The 15,361-nt window shown below is 42.9% G+C and overlaps 1 protein-coding gene across 1 annotated transcript; it reads right to left on the minus strand.

The window, feature by feature from the left end:
- Nucleotides 1-476: 476 nt before the first annotated feature.
- Nucleotides 477-14,815, minus strand: CHMP4C (charged multivesicular body protein 4C). The gene is made up of 5 exons (XM_054385539.1): nt 14,620-14,815; nt 7,174-7,351; nt 6,130-6,244; nt 2,642-2,795; nt 477-541 (listed from the first exon to the last, which is right to left on the minus strand). The coding sequence occupies exons 1-5, from the start codon at nt 14,813-14,815 to the stop codon at nt 477-479; spliced, it is 708 nt and encodes a 235-aa protein (XP_054241514.1).
- Between the last annotated feature and the right edge of the window lie 546 nt (nt 14,816-15,361).

A 15,361-nucleotide genomic window follows, 5' to 3' on the forward strand; every position in this document is an offset into this window, starting at 1 on the left:
TGGCTGTTAGCTCTTGGGCTCAAAGGAACATGCATGTCAGGACACATATAAAGCTGTTTTGTCAACATTCAAATAGTCTGAACCAAGTATCTCTCTAGGATCAGGCTTTCGTGACTCATTTAGCTTCTTCATTTCACAGTGAATCCAGCTGTGTAAGGGAGGCACACAGATTGTATAAACCAGACAGATACAGTAAGACATTACCCAACAAAACCTGATAGTAACAACAAACAAATCTCTGGCTGAGACTGAAAAACAAAACTTTGATGCTTGGATGTTTTGGCAACTAATGCTTTGTTTTGTGTGTAAACTAGTTTGGTAATAGAGCAGTAACACTATTCTTAGCAAAATCTGCCATAAAAAAAAAAAACAGCCTGTATGAAATGCAGCCACACTAAATTGGTGTGGCTATAAAACAGCATCACAGCTCTTTCCATTTGCACTGCAATGTTCAGTGAAATAAAACCCCCACGCTCTTATGAAGCCCAGGCAGCCAGCTTCTTCATTTCATCTTCATCCTCTGCCCTCTTCCTAGTCGATACTGCAGAGAGAGTAACAAAAGCCATTAACTAATGTAACAGTCAGAACCATTTCACTTCTTAGCATGAGGACTTGCTCAGTCCTCTTCCATGGGAAGATCTCAGATCAATTTACGGAGTAGCAAGCTAAACGCAGGTAATGCAGTAATGAAGCTGATAAAAGACGCATTTTGCCCCACCATTATCTCACACATAACCCTGAGGTTAAGGTTTGATATAACTCTTTCTGAAAGGCTCCCACAGAAAATACATGCAATCTCTGAAAGCTGTCACAGAGAGCAGAATGCTGGCAGTCTTCTCACTGCCACTTGAGCAGGTACGAGTGACCTGCCCCTAGCCAGCTGCGCGTCCTGCTGCCTTTCCAAAGAGTGCTGAAGGGTTCTGCACGTGCAGGTGGTCTCCAAGCACTCCCTCCATTTCAACGAGAGGTGTCATTTAGTAAAAGGAGTAAAGACATTCCTGAGACCAGTTAACTGCTGTGGTCACAGCAATTCCCAGTTCTGTGCTAGGGCCCACACACCTTCTTTCTCTTTCTTTTCTTATTTACCCAAATCTCCTAGCGCACATCTTTCACATTTTCTAAACTAAAATCTCACCCAGATAGTCTTCTTTCTCTGACCTGTAAGCTCTATGTCCAGATTTCACTTCAGGCTGAGGATCTGTACTCCTCCCAACAACAGTGGACAGTTCCTGAGTGCAATATCCTGGAGTCCACACTTACAGCAGTCAGTTGGCTCCCACTTACGGCAGCCATACAGGCAGGAGTCACCACCTTGAGAGGGGCTGCAGCTACCACCTTTGGGGACGTAAAGGTGGGAGGAAGACACAGGAGCCCAGGGGTGCAGTGCCTACTCTAGAGGCAAGTGCCACTGGCTCATGGCGTGACTGGGGAAGGTCACTATGCCTTGCTCAATCTCACTTCCCCCTCCCCAAAATCAGCAGGGGAACACACATCTCTAGTTAGGAGCACAACAGAACCATTAATTGTTGTTCTTATCTTGCCATTGCTCTGTAGCAGTGAGCATCCAGCTTCATAAAAGACAAGCCAGTTTTGCAAGGCCTTAAACTGCATAAATGTCACCTGCTAACTTTGCCTGAAGCAGTCATACAGACAGATGAAGCAGCAAATTAAGATAGTGAGAAGCACATGGAGATGACCTGGGTTTAATAAAAATGTCAGCTGGCACAGCTGGATCTGGAAGAGGATGTTTGAACAAGTCATAAATGCCCAGCCTGCAATTTGCACTGTTTTCCTAAATACTTTTTATGGGCTGCTCTGCAATTGGCTTAAGTGGATGAGACAACAACCCCAGTCTGAACATTTGAAATTGTTTCTCAGGGTTTTAAGTACCATCTGCCAAAACACACCTTAGAGTCTCTGAGCTGAGCTGGTGTTCCTAGGAAACCTGTTCTGCAGCTGAATGCACCACAACCAACCCCTGCCATGTGTGTGCTGCCCTTGTCACCAAATATTCATACTCTTCTACTAGCAGAATCAATACACAACAAGTCTTTCAGCTGACAGAGGACAGCAGGGACATGGTAAAAAGTATAGTTAAAAGCTGACCATCTCTGGCTTAATTCAAAACAAACAGGGCAGAGCTACAGACAAATGAGACCACTGCTTAATGCCAGGAGTAAGTCTGCTCTGTAGAAAGACAGCAAAGGCATGACAGTATTTCTTTAAATCTGTACTTCCTGCTGCCTCCTTCATTTCCAATTACAATGCCAGTGGCAAATATCAAACCACTACCCAACAAAGCTGGATCTTTGTGACGCAAACATTTTAAATCTAGGTCAGACTCTAATTAAAAAAGACTGAGGATTTAATTGCCAAAAAGAAAAACATTCTTCCCGTTCCTCAGTGATCTCTTCCCATTTCAGTAGGAGATGGGTTATTAGGTGTGCAAGCTCAAGGTCCCCCAGTTTGCCTCCCCAGATCTACAGAGAATTTCATCCTAAATGTTTTCATACAGTGAACCAGAATTCCACCCTGCTTTTTCTGATAAAAAGACACAAAAATAGGAGAAAGAACCTATAATACTTTAAAAGTTAAACCACAGTTAAATACATATCTGGAGCTCTCTCCTCCTACTCACAACCTGCCTTGATCCTGAGAAAGGTAGAATGGCAAGCGAGCAGCTTACCCGGGCGTGAAGGCAGCGACGTGGACGGAACACTTGGCAGTCTGATGTTTCTCATTCCTTTGTTCAATTCTTCTTGCTCCAGTTCTTCTAATTCTGCCATCAGCTCATCCTAAAGTTAAGAAAAACATCATTTACAAATTCCTTGTCCTGAAAGGAATCTCAGGCAAGGGCATATTTAGCAACCATGAAGCAAAGCACTACTGAAAACCAAAAAACCAACCTACTTACACCTGAAAACAAGCATCAAAAAACAGCTGTCACAAGTGTCATTTTTACTAAGTGTGGGCAGTAACAATAAACCTTAACTTAAAATTAAAAGGAGGATAATGGAAGTCAGAAAGACAAGGAACAAATATAGAAAGAGAACTATGTCAAAAAAGGTGGGGGGGGTGTGAAATATACATACATATATATATATATATAAATAAAGGTCCCTCTGTACTCCTCTCTTTGTTCCAAACCTGGAGCCTGTACCCTTCATGGATTCTAACCTTAATGTGCAATTTCTTCCACTTTAAAAAGCAAACAGCTTCCACCAGTCCTAAGGCAGACTGTCATTAAATAGTGTGCTTCTGCCCTATCACACAAGTCCAGGATTATACATGATTTCAAGCAGCACTGGAATCAGAGCTCTCTTCATGGGTCCTGTTAAGTCTTGAAGTACCTAATACTCTTGGGTTTTCAGGCACAGAAGCTGACCTGGACAGATGAGCTATTCCACTAATAATTAAGGGGCTACACACTTTTAAAAAGCAAAAAAAAAAAAAAAAAAATCCTTGGCTGGAGTTTCCCAAAGAAAGGAAGCTAAATACTACATATTTGGAGAGCAATTGGTCACTGCCACATTGATAGAAAGGTTTAAAGAGAAACTGTGGGGAAAAGGAACTTGGGAAAAAGTGGCTGTAGAAAAATGAGATCTACTAGCTATGAAAATAGATTTTGTCCACCCATTTACACCTTATGCTCATCACCAATGTGGAAATTACAATGAAAATTACATAGCCACCACAGGGCTTCCTAGGCTTATTTTCTCATGGTTTTGTATTTCTAAAGCCAACAGGCTACACTTTGCCTGACCTAGTTCACATTGCAAATACTAGGATATCATCTAAAACTTTCAGCATCAGGTCTACAACTGATGATGTTTAACTGACAGTTGATCTCTCAAAGAAATGTGCAATTTGGAGCCCCAAGTCTAACTTAGGCATTTAACTGAGGTATAAACACGGCTGTCTTTGAAGTGTACTGACACCACTGAGTGAGAAAAGTTTTCTTAAAAAGTAGATAACAATGAAACAGGTATTTCTGAAGACCTCTAGATGGCCATTCAGCACCTTCCCACACTAAGTCAGTCCTTACCAACCTCTGCTGAACAAGAAAACAATTAAGAGGGGTCAGCCACAGGCTCAGAAAAAAAATAGGGGGGGAAAAAAGAAAGAAAGAAAGAGAAAAAAAAAAAAAAGAGGTAAAGGACCCAATGATCATGATCCCTACACTTTGAACATACCACTGTAATGGCTAGAACATTGCTCTCCAAGTGGGACACCCAAGTTTCAAGCTCTTCTAATCCATAATCATGGGTTTAACTTATGTTTCCCACAACTCAGGCACTGCTTTACGACTAGGCTGTGGAGCACTGTGACAGCAACAACAAATCCTCTTTCTTTTCTTGAACCTAGGCCAGAAAAACTGTAGAGCAAAGATACCAGGTGAACTCTCAGGTTCCAGGCTTTGTCCACTGGAGCATGCATATTTTGCATCTGATTATCAGAAACAGGCCTCCAGGCAAGGGTCACCCCTCCCATCAAGCATCAGACTCAGGTAGGACAGAGCTTTTTTTCCATTCTTCATGACACACACTGTGTCAGCCCATGGAGAAAGAACCCTTTTGGCTTTGCGCCTATCTAGAGCAGTAGAAATTACAAGCTTCCATGCTCTCCACACACCCATGACACACATGTGAGGGGGAATTCCAAGAGTGTGGTCAAAATGTCCTTCAAAAATTATCATCCCTCATAACCCAGCAATTAAGTAATTGATTCCAGCACTCTTAAGACGAAGAGGCCTGCAAACCAGATTTCCCAATTCCTGGACAAGCACTGTAAGGATTAGGCTCCTATGGAAATGCAGGTGCTGGTACAACAATGTCCCACTGGCTCATTTTCCCAGAACAGAAAGCATGTCCATCAACTTAGTAACTTCCAGGTCAGTCTGCACCGTGCTTTCTAAACCTAGACTCCTGATGGTTCAGCACTGAAGAAAACTGACACTGCAGAGCTGTCTGGGATGGCAGTACGGTTTCTTGAAGCCCAGTTCATACAGGCCAAATCCCATTCTTTGTGCCAGTACTGATTAAATGTTCCTTGAGAAGCCTATTTACATTCAAAGTGGAAAAAAAAAATAAGTACTAAGAACCATTACTATTTGCAACAAGTTATAACTGTTGAATGAAGTTTCTCTCCCCCAGTCAGGCAAATAAGATACAGAATATGCATTTTTCTTTGTTGCCCATTTGGACACAAAGGAATGAATTAGCTGGGGAGAGTGAACTGTTTGATTCTTTAGGACATTCTTCAAATGATTCCTAGTGCTTGGTCACCTCAAAACAAAAACCAAACTGGTTGTGATACTGAGCCTGATCCCCAGCTCTGCATGCTACAGACTGCAGGAATTTTGAGTATACCTGACCCTTCAGTCCTCAGCCATGTCTGGATCAGAAATAAGTAACATCTTGCTTAAACATACAAAATCAGTTCTGGGGACACTGGATGAAAGCTTCTACAACATATTTTCAGAATGTCCTAAGTGTCTTGTGAGGATTTCAAAAGAAAATAACTCAAGGAAGAAACCTTATTGCCTCCCAACAGGAATGACTCCTACCTAATGGATCTAATTCTGCAAAAAATCTGAACAAGAGGGAAAGGACCTGCACCTCCAAGCACCACAAAAAACCCCAAAAACTTACAAACCTGGTTCAAATATTCAGAATTGTAAGCAGTGGCCTGCTCATGACACAGAAACAAGCACTTAGGCAAACAGATGTCTATTTGGAGCACCAAAAAAATTACATGTTTCCATATCTACTTGGAGCAGTGCAAATTACATGTTTTTGTGACCTCCTCCTTCCATGGTACAAATAAGAATAACAACTACAGGAGTGCATTTCAAATCACCTTCTATAAAATTCATGGATAAATAAAAAAACTCTTAGGTTTTACAGATATAAGTTTTTCTATTGCACTATAGATTATTATATATATGTGTGGGTTTATATACTTATGTATATAAAATTATTAAAATGTCCTAAATAGGATAAGCTAGAACCAAGGAATTTTACATCAATACCTTTTAAAAAACAAACCACTGGCATAAGCCACTGCACAACAAAATAGCTATGGAGTCATTTAACATCTATAGCTCACAGGCTTCACTGGAGTACTAACCTCATCAAACTCATCACCAAAGCCAGCTCGGTTTGAGATAGCATCTGAAATTTCCTGGGCAACATCTTGCTGTTCAGTGATATCTTGCATCAAATCATCAATTTTGTTCAAGTCCCTGGCAAGATAACATGGAAACATTTTTTAAGACACACAAAAAAGAAGAAGCTACAGAGAGCCTCAGAAATTTTCTTTTCATGCCTCTTTTCATGGCTGTATAACAAAGCAGAACTCAAGAGAGAATAATTTCCCTCAACTACGTCCTGTTTTCTGGCAAGCTTCTATGTGTTTTAGCCACTCCAACTTCTTCCACTTTGGGACTCTAACAAAAGTCAAACTGCAGCAGTCTGCGTGCCCCTCCTTCTCTGTGCTCCCCATACCTCTGCCAGCCAACAGTCACATACCCTGGGCAGATCCCATCTCCTTCCTAGAGTCAGCACCTTTCTAGATGGATCTTTTTTAAGCTTTCACCAGAACTGGGAGAACTTAACAGGACTATACTCCATTTAAAACTTTCCCCTTATTGTTAACTGCTTTATTGTTTCAGTTCCTGTTTACTTCTCTCAGAACACCCATTCTGAGTTAACTCTGTTTATTCAGGCTGAATGAGCAATATAGAGACACTGTGACAATTCAGGACATATAAAAATACTGCACACACACAAAAAATTACCCTGTCTTTTATGCAGGTCTAATTAGTACTTGGAATCATACAGTCCATCTTACAGACTGAGATTTCACTTAGTTTCTTCAACTATTTTGTTCAGAAAGAACCAAGCCAAAGGCCAGTCTCTACTGCCAAAGCAGACTTTAAAAAAAAACATGCCCCACATGGATCTCTCTAGGTAGCTGGACTTACTTCTAGACTTGCTGTCAAGAAAAAGTATTTTTCTGCCAAATATTATAGCACCAAGAGCATTCCTGACATTAAATGCCTGAGCCCAAAATGAAGTCAAAACTGCCTGACTCGATACAGTGAACTGTAGTGATGTTATAGTTTGGAAGTGGTTAGTAAGCTCAACTTCAAAGTTGCTAGAGAGCACTTACATGTTTTCATGCACTTTTTTCATAGCTTGTGCAGCATAACCCATGTTCTTGAGCACTTCTGTGTTGGTGTGGGAATTTTCCAGCGCCTCTCTCTGGAACTCAATGGTCGACAGTGTCCCATCAATTTGACTCAATTGTTTTTCGTATCTTTTTTTCCTCTTCAGTGCTTGTAAGGCAGCTGGAAAGCAAAGAGGCAAAATGCACTGTGTATTTACAGAGCAATTTTCAAGGACAAGTAGTTCAGCACCAAGACAACCTGCAGGATTTACAATTCTCACTCTCCTACCTTACTAGTAGGGAGACAAACTTTGACCACACCAGACCAGCAGCCGGTTTATCACCAACATGCTGTTGCATGAACATGCTGGGAAGCCTCTTTTAGAGTAACTCCTCTTAGCACCACAGGGAAGAGCAGCTTCTTCCTCCACTGAAGGAGATCTTGAACTCCATCCTGTGCACACAGGCAAAGCAGGGAAGATGGGAAGGGAAAAGAAAAACATCAGAGAGCAGTCAGGAAAGGACGAAACAAGGGAAAGAAAAGAAAAGAAAAGGGTTTGCAATACATAATACAAAATCTAAGAAGGACAGAGTAAGACGACCTATCATAATAACCACATCTCCACCAGTGCTGCTTTCTAAACTCTGTCAGCAGTAGAAACTGTCAAGTGCAATGGCAAGCCCAAATGGCCTGACCAAGCAGCTGAGAAGGACTCACTTTTCTCTGGTGTTCAGTTGTATCTATTTCTTACAATCACCTAGAACCACAATCTTTAAACTTTAGAACTTGAAAACATACAGAACTTTGTAGACACAGTCACAGCCAGATCCAGCTACTCCCCATTATCTTTCTAAAACTTTGGGATTGGTCTTTTATATTTGCTAAGTTATGAGCAGCATACTTTGCCCAGAGTAAATCATTACCAGAATAAATGCATGTGATGAGCCAAGCAGCAGGAGAAAAGGACTTTCTCTTGGCCTCTGGGTGTGGAGCACAATCTTATCACAAGCACTCCCTGACCATTTTCCAAACTATACATGTGCTAGGCAAGAAAAACACCAAACAAAACCAAGAGGCTAAGTTAACCCACTGCTTTTAACACCCATGACCTTTCCCTTCTCTTTTACATTTATTTTTTTAAGCCAAGTTCAGAGACAACAAGGCACAGCTGCGCTGCAGATCCCCAAAGTCAACCAACAGCAGCAATTAATCTTGGTGTCTTATTCGAACAATTGCCCACATGCAATGTCACCAACCCTTGACACTGGGATACACAACTTTCCAAATGAAGCTAGAATCCCTCCAAGGAGGGGGCGTAGATTTATGCCATGTAACAACACACTAAAAAAAAAAATCAGTAGTTTGTTGACAAATGCTTTAATCAGTATGTTCAAAATTGGTCATTGTTAGCTGTGCAGAGAAAGGAATTGAACAGGCTAAGCTACACAATGCCTTCCAGCACCTACAGTAGAGTGTTTCAGGACAGCAAACCACAATCTCAACAGATCAATCAGTATTCACATTCAAGACCCTCCCAGGTTTGGGGGAATGGTCCAAAGATCATGAATATTCTGGAAAAAAATACATGAACACCAGATGCTGTCAACACAAATGGTAACTCTGCATTTCCAAAATACATCACCTTTTCCCCTACTTATATTTCCCTGCTTACTCATGCTTATTATTGGTAGTGTCAGGACATCAGCTACCAGCTTGCTTAGCTTCACTTGAATCAAAATTCAGTCCTGGATTCTTACATAGGAAGCCAGAGATTCCAGTATTAAACTTAATGGTGTGAAGCTGTGCATAACGCTGGCTGTGAATTGAAGAGCAATAACTAGCTGGTGCAGAAAGGCTTCAGCTACCCACAGGGACATATGTCCAGTGGGTGTTTTTCACAAATGGGACTCTGCAATGGTGCTGTTATTGCTGGCTGCTTAGAAAGAAAAAGGATTTCCTTAGTCCCACACAAAGCAGTTGTTTGCAAATCCTGATGGTTCCTGTATTAACATTTAATTAAACCACACCCAAATCAAGAAACCACAGAAGCTAAACTCTGTGTGACTTCACCTGTTCATAAACAGCTTTTCCTCATTGTTGTAGTGCAACATTCAGGCCAAGTGCAAGGTCCTACACCTGGGTCAGGGCAATTCCAAGCACAAATAAATGGTGGGCAAGGAATGGCTCAAAAACAGTCTGAAGGAGAAGGACTTGAAGGGTGTCAGCTGATGATAAACTCAACATGAGCCACCAATGCCTTGCAACCCAGAAGACAACCATGTCATAAGCTGCATAAAAAGCAGTGTGACCAGCAGGACAAGGGACGTGATTCTGCCTCTCTAGTCTGCTCTCATGGGACCCCACTTGAAGGACTGCATCCAGTTCTGGTGCCCCCAGCATAAGAGGGACATGGAACTGCTGGAGTGGATCCAGAGGAGACCACGAAGATGATCGGAAGGCACCTCCCCTACAGGGACAGGCTGAGAGAGTTGGGGCTGTTCAGCCTGGAGAAGAGAAGGCTCCAAGGTGACCTCAGAGCAGCCTTCTGGTACCTGAAGAGGGCCCACAAGAAATCTAGGAAGGGACTTTATACAAGGGCTTCTAGTGATAGGATAAGAAGGAATCGATTGAAGCTTGAGGAGGGCAGATTTAGACTGAACATTAGGAAGAAATTCTTTACAGTGAGGGTGGTGAGACACTGGAGTAACTTGCCTAGTGAGGCTGTGGATGCCCTCTCCCTAGCGGTGTTCAAGGCCAGGTTGGGTGAGGCCTTAAACTATCTGGTCTAGTAAAAGGTGTCCCTGCCCATGGCAGAGGGGGGTAGAACTAGATGATCTTTAAGGTCCCTTCCAACCCAAACCATTCTATGAATTTACAAACACATCATCTTTATTATTTCTCTTTAGCTTTTCCAGTGACTTACAGAACAAAGAAGTTCATAGGAAATCAATTCACACTCCTTCCTGATCAATGAAGGCAGAATACCCACACCACACTGGATGACTTTTCTCATTTATATTAAATGAATGCCCTTCATTGCACAGTATGTTATAACAGTAGGTCCTATAGCTAAGGAATGAGAATTTCCTTGATATTTGAATTTTTTCTGTTTTACATATTATCATGATCTTCAAGTACTTACCTACCTCTCATATAAACATTATAAATGTGTGCACAACTCTCAAAAGAAACACTTCACAGAAATGCTGCTGCATTCTAATAACCAAACTGAAGAACATATCTATTAAAATACTAAAGTAATTAAGCAGAGAACATAAACTTACTTCACTGAAGGTCTAAGAATGGCAGTGAAAAAGGGTATTGCCCATTCCAAAGATTTCAGAGAAGGAAGATAGTCCAGGAGGAAGAGCCTAAGCAGGGGTAGAGTCTGAGGAAGCAAAAGTAATTAATACCAATTCAACCAGGAAGAGGTAGAGGTCTTCCCGAGGGGAGGGGGGAAAAAAAAAAAAAAAATCACTTTCATAGACTGTTGTGCTCCAAAGAAGCCAAATCAACTCCTGCATTTCATAATGAAGTCTTTAGCCGTTGGCTGGGCTTCAGCACATTTCCTGCGCTCTACTTCTTAGTCCAGCAAGCAGGATGCAGCTCATAGATTGGGAGCCACTGCTTTTAGACTGAAATTTTATTTTATTCTCAAGCTAAGTGGCTGGAACAAGAGCAGACTATTACCAGTTTAAGCAAGCATGTTAAAGAATCTGTTATTAACACACAGAACACATTCCCAATATCACTACTATGTTGGCACTTTATTAAGGAAATGGAAATGACCAGCTGGCCAATACCCAGGTTTCTAAAGGAAAGAACAAGAGCAGCATCTCAGAGTTAATGGCACCCTCCTCACAGTTTCATTGCAGATCAAAATGAAAAGAAATGGTAGTCTCTGTGCAGTGCATCAAAGAGTGCAGATATAAAAACACCTTTACCTGTCAAGCCCACCAACAATACCCATCAGCACAGGAATTACTGATAATCCTATCTTCCAAAGGAGAAATAAAAGCATTGTCTAGAAATCCTTAAAGTTCTCAGGGCAGGAACTGGTAAAGAAGGAAAAGAGTGTTTCTTCACAAGATACACCACCACTGTTTAAAACACTGAATCTCATTCTTGGATGTAGATCACAAACCTACACTTCGGTCCTGCAAGACTTCAATGGATTACAACTTCTGGTATCCCTTACAGCAGGGACAACCAATAGAAATGATGCTGAGACCACAAAAATCATACCACTCTAAGCTCACTACCAGCATTCATAACACTTCAAACCTTAAGGTAGAACCCATGCACAGTTCCAACTGAGGGGCTAATTCAAGAACAATAACGCACTTGACTTGTTAGAACCATTCCCATTCATGGCAAGACACTTGAACATGATCATGAAGATCAGTCACTAGATGTTACAGAACAAAGCCACACGGAAGGCTTCCTCATCATCTCCCTGCCAGACACCCTCAGTTCCAACCTGTCACACACCTGCCGACATCAACACAAAACTACTTCACTGTTGTTTGGTTTCAGCAGCTAGGTCATTGCAAAGGAATGCTACACAGCCACATAAGCCCTGCCCAAATATACCAACAGCAGCATCTAGGCTTGCAATGCCTAGATACAGATCATCTACAGCTGTACATCTAACAACCTGCCTGTTATTCCATCTTTCTGCATAGCTTTTGTCCTCAGTAGTATTATGTGGCTCTTTTATGGTTAAGATTTAATCTATTCTGGGTTTTAAAAGGGAAAAGAAAGGAAGCCATGGCTTCTTTTAATTTAATTCTTTTCATTTAGACATTTTTTAGGATCTATGAAAGCTTGAAGCAGTCACACGTATGTTATTTTCACAGGCACACTGCAAAAAATGCATTTGCTTTTAAACAGTTCCCACTCACTACTACTTTCTGTCCTTTACATTTTCCTGCATGACCTTCAGAATATTGAAGATGAAAGGCTAGCTTGCACATGGAGTTGTCAGCTGTGCACTGGACAAAAACTGAGATACTTAAAAAAAAAAGCAGCAAGAGATTAAAAAAAACTAAAATTAAAAAAAAAAAATACTGTGTTTGCATCTGGAACAGGGAAAGATTAAAAGTCAGTGCTAACCAGGAAAAGAAATACTGCTTATTGTGATCATCTCTGCAGAAGGAATTCCAGCACACATCACTTCTGAAAACCCTCAAGCGGTCTCACTACAGTAAGATATTGATGGAGAATGCTGGAAAAGTACCACCCCAAAACGTACCTAATTTGAGATTAGGCACAGGAAGTGCAGGGATACTCACTTCATGAAGGAGAAGCCAAAACTATTTAAGTGATGTTTCACGTCTATTTGCATAGCTAACATGTTACAGCAGCTTTTAAATCATGTTAGGCCTACTGATGTCACATGAACCCGTTCAACAAACTCGTAAGAAATGGCTGATGCTTGAATCTGCTCTTTCTCATGTCAGTACAACTGACTTAGACTCACATGCCTAAAAATCAAATGAGATCAAGCTAATGTAGTGCATTTTCTAAACCTAGATACATCATGCTCCTGTCTCAGACACTCCCATTTTAGTTTCCACAGACTTCTCCACAGATGCAATTGGGAAAAAACATCAGAAATCACCTGCAAGGTCCCTTTGAAACATTCACTTTAACAAGGTAATGTAGATTAAAACTTCTATTCTCTCACTAGTGTGCATGCTTACAAAATGCTGTAATAGATCCTGGTTAGCAGAGATTCCCTCTGCAACACATAGAACAGTATACCACCTACTATGCTGTTATATGTAAATCAGCAGCAATTAAATTGTAAAGCAACTGACATATCAAATGAAGCGCTGTTATTTGGGATTGAACTTCACTCACTAGCCTGCTAAATTTGGGCACTTTGGCAAGGTTAGTTTCTCTTGTTTCTCCTCTGACTGTAGTTATGCTATTCCATTTTGGCTTTAGAATCATTTTTGGCATGAAAAAAATCCCACTCTGCACTTCTTGCTCTACTCCTGCCTCTTTAGTGTCATTAATTGTAGGTCCCTGAGTTAACATAAAACAGAGTTATATTCTTAGCCATGATCAGCTCAACAATCCAGTTTGCAATATGACTTCACAAACAATTTAATAGACAAAAAGCTAGGGGAATTGCAGCAATAGAAACAAAGATCTGAGAGAAAAGCTTCCTAGGTTGAATGCTGCATGCTTGAAGCACGAGGCTAACACTTGAAAACACCAGCCAGCCAATTTAAAAAAGCTGAAGCACCTTCTCCCAGCAACAAATCTCAACCTATCCTTTCTCTATTCTCCTATCTATCCTCTTCCATCTCGACCTATCCTTTCTAATTAAAACTTAAGTTTTGCTAACCTATTTTTTTGGTAATAACTATTAAATGCTGAAGTATTACAAACAAGTTAGAGGACTAACCAAAACACCTTTAACATACAGCTCTTCACAAGTTCTGTTACATGACATTATTTTCCTAAATTACCAAGCAACAAAGAGCTAATGAAAGAGCTACTTCTTATGTCACAAATCATTAATTCAAAATGTTTTTCTTCTGTTTTGAAGTATTTAAAGAAAAATAAAGCTCTAAGTAGACAAGCAGGACTCCAGATGACTTAAGGAAGTAATTAGTTGTTTCTCAACATCCCCAAGCCACTGGCTACCACCATTTTCTTCTCTGACAACATGAGCATAAACAGGATCCAGACCTCCTCACCCCTTTGTATCCTCTCCTTTGCAGCTATTAGCAGCCCAGAACAGTAGCCAGTCTAGTTTCTTTTTTAGCGGTATCACATCCTTCCTACATGATCTGATGCAAATCACTGAATCACTTTTCTCCTCAGTTGCCAGCAGTGCATTCTCCAACACCTACAGTCAAGACAATACGAATTTATCCATGAATACAGAGGCCATCCTCATCTGCTTCAGCTCCTCTGCTATCCGCACAACCAATACCAAACACCATGCTGTGATGCTCTTCACACGCTGAAAGTGGCACTTGGTGCACCACGTATCCAACTGTCTGAACTGTGGTGCAAAGCATGGAAAGTATGGCACGAAGAACCACAGACAGTAAATTAGAGAGGAAGAAAGCACTCTGTTATCAGCCACCCATAATTAATCCACAACACACTGAACACTAAGAGATGCCAAAGACCCAAAGACCCATCGTGTCCTCAGGAGTGCACACACCGTGGTGACGCTTGCTCGGAACCCACAGCGGAATCCTGAAACACACCTGCGGAGCCAGGAACAGACCCTGCCGGACCCCGCGCCCACCGTCTTTTTAACACAGTCCCGTACCCAGAGATAATTGAACCCCGGGATTTAAAGCTTCACAAGCAACTCGAGCAGCCCCCGGCACGGCTTGGCGCACTCAGCCTTCGCCAGCGGCAGGCGCAAGACAGCGGAGCCTGGCCTGGCCACGGCCCCAGGGGAGGTGAAGACTCACCTCGCTTGTTCTTGGTGCCGTACTGCCGGGCTGCCGCCAACTCTCGCTCGATCCTCGTCTCCAGGTACTCCTGCTTCTTGCTGAGCATCTCCTCCGTCTCCCGCAGGCGGGCCAGGGCCTCCTGCGGCGTGGGCCCCCCGCGGCTCTTGGAGGAGGCCGAGCCCCCCCCCTTCAAAAACTTCGAAATCTTACTCATGGCGGCGGCGGCCCCGGCTCGGCACCACCAACAGAAGGGTCTGACCGGCCTGGCCGGGCCCGCTGGAACCTCGCCGCCCGGTACACGTCGTGACGGCACTTCCTGGGCCCTCGGGTGGTGGCACCGCACCTGGCGGCAGGGCGGGGCGGGCCTGGCCGGGCCGGGAGCTGCCCACACAGGGACGGCTCTGGGAAGGCCGAACCAGAGGCTGCCGGCCGCATGTATGCCCTCCGCTAGTACCCGGGATCAGCAGGGGAAGAGGCGTAGCGAGCTCCGCGGGGGCACTAGTCCCCAGTGAGGAGAGGGCAGAGTCCATGGGCGGGGCGGGGTAGTGACCGAGGCAGGGCCGGGCAGGCGTGCCCGTCTCGCCCGCACTCCGGAGGCGGCTACTCCGCGTCCCCACCCCCCATATTTTTCCATCCTTATGCCGCAAGAAGACACATATGGAGAGGGCTGCCGTCCGGACCGGCGCTGGCCAGGGCAGAACACCCCGCACCCGGCGAGTAGCAAGCAGGTGAGGCGAGCGGAATGACTCCTGGCCGGCAC

Source organism: Indicator indicator, chromosome 12 (genome assembly GCF_027791375.1).
Source record: "Indicator indicator isolate 239-I01 chromosome 12, UM_Iind_1.1, whole genome shotgun sequence".
Lineage (NCBI taxonomy): Eukaryota > Metazoa > Chordata > Aves > Piciformes > Indicatoridae > Indicator > Indicator indicator.